The sequence below is a fragment of the Sinocyclocheilus anshuiensis genome, unplaced genomic scaffold, assembly GCF_001515605.1.
Source record: "Sinocyclocheilus anshuiensis isolate Anshui unplaced genomic scaffold, SAMN03320099.WGS_v1.1 scaffold279, whole genome shotgun sequence".
Lineage (NCBI taxonomy): Eukaryota > Metazoa > Chordata > Actinopteri > Cypriniformes > Cyprinidae > Sinocyclocheilus > Sinocyclocheilus anshuiensis.
Genome location: NW_015549591.1, coordinates 701,064 through 704,837, shown reverse-complemented (window position 1 = coordinate 704,837; position 3,774 = coordinate 701,064). Strand labels below are relative to the sequence as shown.

At 39.9% G+C, this 3,774-nt stretch overlaps 1 protein-coding gene across 1 annotated transcript in view; it reads right to left on the bottom strand.

Annotated features, from left to right (window-relative positions):
• Positions 1-821: 821 nt before the first annotated feature.
• The window catches only part of LOC107658168 (potassium channel subfamily K member 13-like), a 9,192-nt gene continuing 6,239 nt past the window's right edge, over positions 822-3,774 (bottom strand). Inside the window, exon 2 of the mRNA XM_016446629.1 lies at positions 822-1,721. Within this exon, the coding sequence (XP_016302115.1) occupies positions 823-1,721 (899 nt within the window). The 3' untranslated portion in view covers position 822. The remainder of the gene's footprint in view (positions 1,722-3,774) is intronic.

Genomic DNA, 3,774 nt, shown 5'->3' with positions numbered 1-3,774 from the left:
AAAATCACCGACTCCTAGTGGCCTCAAAAACCACTGGGACTGAATCAAAAATACAGTAATACTGTGAAATATAAATGACAATTTAAAATAACAGTTGTCTATTTTAATATATTTTCAAATGTAATTTATACCTGTGATGCAAAGCTAATTTTTCCTGTCTTCAGTGTCACACGATCCTTCAGAAATCATTATTAAAAATAAAACATTTTGAACAGTACAGTGTACATATTCTTACATATTTAAATATCTTGTCTTGAATGTATATCTTAGATATATAAATATTTAATAGCACAAGGATATATATAGTTCTTTAGAATATTCTGAATTAGTTTTTACTTTTGTATTTTATATTTTAATTTTAATTTTAGTAAAAGTTTTAGTAATTGTGTTGTGCTGTGCTTTTGTCATTTTTATTAGTTCTTGTTTTTTTAAAATGTATGTATAGTTTTTATTAATTTTATTTCAATTTTAGTTTAAGTTAATTCATCAAATAAAACTAAATGAAAAAGAGAAATGTTGATTTGGAAACTAGCTGAAATAAAATAAGTGATTTTTATTTCCGTTAACATTGATTTTATTTCAAGTAACATTTTTTTTTCTGTTAACTATAATAATCCTGGTGCACAGCTGTTGTCAATCCACCATACATTTTCTAAACTAACCTTGTCTGCGCATGTACAGAAGAATGTTTATACACAGCTATTAGTGAATGAGACCCAAAGGATGAGAGTTATGGTTTTTGCATGTCTTTGTTGGAAAAAAAAAGTCATCACACTTTGCTGTGGAGGTCGCTTGGTTATTTCACATTTCTAAACGCTGGATTTATCTGTCTACACTTGTCTCTGCCAGTCGGTTGTTCATGATTCCCAGCGCTCCGACCCCACCGGAGAACTCGTTGTGACGTGAGCTGTTCCCTAACTGGCGAGGATGTCCGTTGGCCATCTCTGACAGCTGCTTCTGCATGATGGCCAGATTAACTTTATTAGCGGCCAGAAAGTCCTTCATGGAGATCATCTCTCCAGACATCCGCCGTCCATCCGCCTCGCTGTCATTGACTGCGTCAGTCTCGATGGAGTTGGCCCTTCTGGTTCTCATGTGGCCTGGAACGACCACATTCCTCCGTGGATGGTGGTTCCCTCGGCCCGGACAGCAGCAGGGAGTCTCCAGTCTCCGCAGAAGCCAGTTGAGAACTTGCTTGATCACGATGGAAATGACGTTGAACAGCGAGTAAATGCAACACACCCCTGTTAGGATAAAAAGGAAGTTGCCCACCCTGTAGGCCGCTTGAGCTTTGTACAGCTCACGCTGGTTGCTCACCATATCCCCAAAACCAATGGTGCTGAAAGCCACGAAACAGAAATAGAGGGCGTCCAGGTAGTCCCAACCCTCGGCTGCCGAGTACATAGCAGACGCGCAGCAGGAGACCATGATGGCGGCGACTCCTAAGATAAGCATGACGCAGTACACTGAAGGTTTCCAGCCAGCCAAGCTGTCCGTGCGCCGCCCTCTGCTGTCGGTGAAGGGGCGCCGGCAGTTTTGAGCCGAGCCGGCTTTGCTGCGTTCTCTGCGCTCGTGGCAGAACTTCAAAACGAATGCGATCACTGTGATGACACGTTCCAGGAAGAGGTTAAAAAATAAAATGGTGGCAGAGCAACCAATAAGCCCATAAAAGATTAAGAATATCTTCCCAGCAATAGTGACGGGTGTCGTCATCCCAAAACCTGTGGCACACACAGAAATAAAATGAGCATGTTAGACTTTATAATGCTTTCATACTACCCATTATAAAGCACAGCAAGCACAATATTCAATGCAGGTTGTAGGAACGCATTTGTGACGAGAGGGGCGGGGCCGAGAGCCGTGGGAACGGAGCGAGGCCGGTGGAGGAAATGCTAATGCGCGACACCTGCGCCACTCACCGGTCTCGAGTCCCACGGAGGAGCTCCGGAAGGATAAAAGGAGGAGTGATGACAGTGTTGGACGAGAGAGGACCAGGCCTGGACTTTATTTTGTGTTTTGTGTGCGGCAGTCATCCGCGAGGGGCTGCCGCTTTACTTTCATTTTGTGTTTGTTTATTTTATTATTAAAGTTTTGTTTAAGTGTTCGCCGGTTCCCGCCTCCTTCTTCCCGGGTTTCGGCACCAATGTAACAACGTTCGTAGTCACGACAAGAAGGAGGCGGGAACTGGCGAACATTTAAAGAAAACTTTAATAATAAAATAAACACAAAACAGCATATATGGGGCCCTATCATACACCTGGCGCAATGCGGCGCCAGGTGCGACGCAAGTGTTTTTTGTTAGTTTCAGCCCGATGCAGTTTAGACCAGGTTTTTGTTGGTATATCCCCGAAAGGGGAACAGAGGCGCGTGACAGACACAGTGATGAAGCTGGTATGTGTTTGTGATGTGACCCTCTCTCTCTCTTTCTCTCTCTCTCTCTTGCGCTCTCTCTCTTGCTCTCTCTCTCTCTCTCTCTCTCTCTCATTTGAACAGTCAATAGCAAATACTTAAACTAGTAACAAAACAGTAGCTTATTCAGAAGCTCCAGATTGTCATAGCAAAGTCAGAATTACCTCCTCTCCTAGGTTCACGAAACGGTCGTCCATAAAATGCATGGCTGTTCTGCTGTAAGTAATCTTAAAGATTCCTAAGGTCTGCACACATCCAAAAACTTATTTTAAATGCAAAATTGATTTTCGTGCGCTCGAAATACTTTCTTCTTTGCGAGACAAACATTTTCTCCAAAAAACACACTTTTTACAGAATTGTGGCAGAGATGTAATCCCATATAAGTGCACCTGCCGTGTGCTTTAGACCAGGCGCTTAGATCGTTAAAATAGGGCCCAAAGTGTGTGTGTGTATGAATGTATGTACATATTCAGTTGTTACATTTTTTGTTTGTTTGTTTTTTTTTTTTATAATTTTTTAGAATTTAAGATTTTTTACTAAATTACTTAGAATTGTATATTTTTGTTCTACGTTTACATTTTTTTTTTACATAATTTTATTTTTAACACAATTTTATATTTTATAATTTAATATATTTAGTGTTGGTCACATTCAGTCCTGGTTGGAGCATCCTACCTTTTTTCAGATTTTATGCCTATTTGACTAAAATCTGTTTACTTTTTTGTACTCTGAACAGTTAAAAAAAAAAAACTGAAATCCACAAGCTCAATCTAAACCAATCGTACATGATTTGAAACTCATATTTTGTTAATGCTTCTCAGTCTGAACGCTTAGACTGGATTCCATGTTTGTTTTTTAGTGTTGTTACATCAGGACGTTATTAATAAGACATTCCATATTCCACCCTTAGTCGTTGTTTTTATTTATGCCTTTTTATTTATTTTTTCTTGCTTTGATCTGTGGCAAATTTGTTCAGATTTGGGAAATGCTCTCATTAAAACATAATGTGAAACATCCATTGCTAAAATTTCACACATGTTGAAGCTAAACAAGTTTGCGTTGTTACCATGACATCCAGTGAGGATGTGCTAGGACAAGCGACTGCAGTCTGAACAGAAATAATCAGATCTGGCCTCATATAACTTCCAGTCGGATTTGAGGAAATTTTGCCTGTAATTCCAAATAAGTTAGCTGATATAACCTACAGATGTTAAAACATACTGAGAAGCTCATGTTTGATGTAGATGACGTGTTGGGCCTACTCATAATAAACATCAACCACTACAGACCTTCAATTTATTGCAGAACTACAGTGGATTAACACGTGCAGCTGCTGTGGCGTGTCATGCTGCAGGAAGCAGGAAT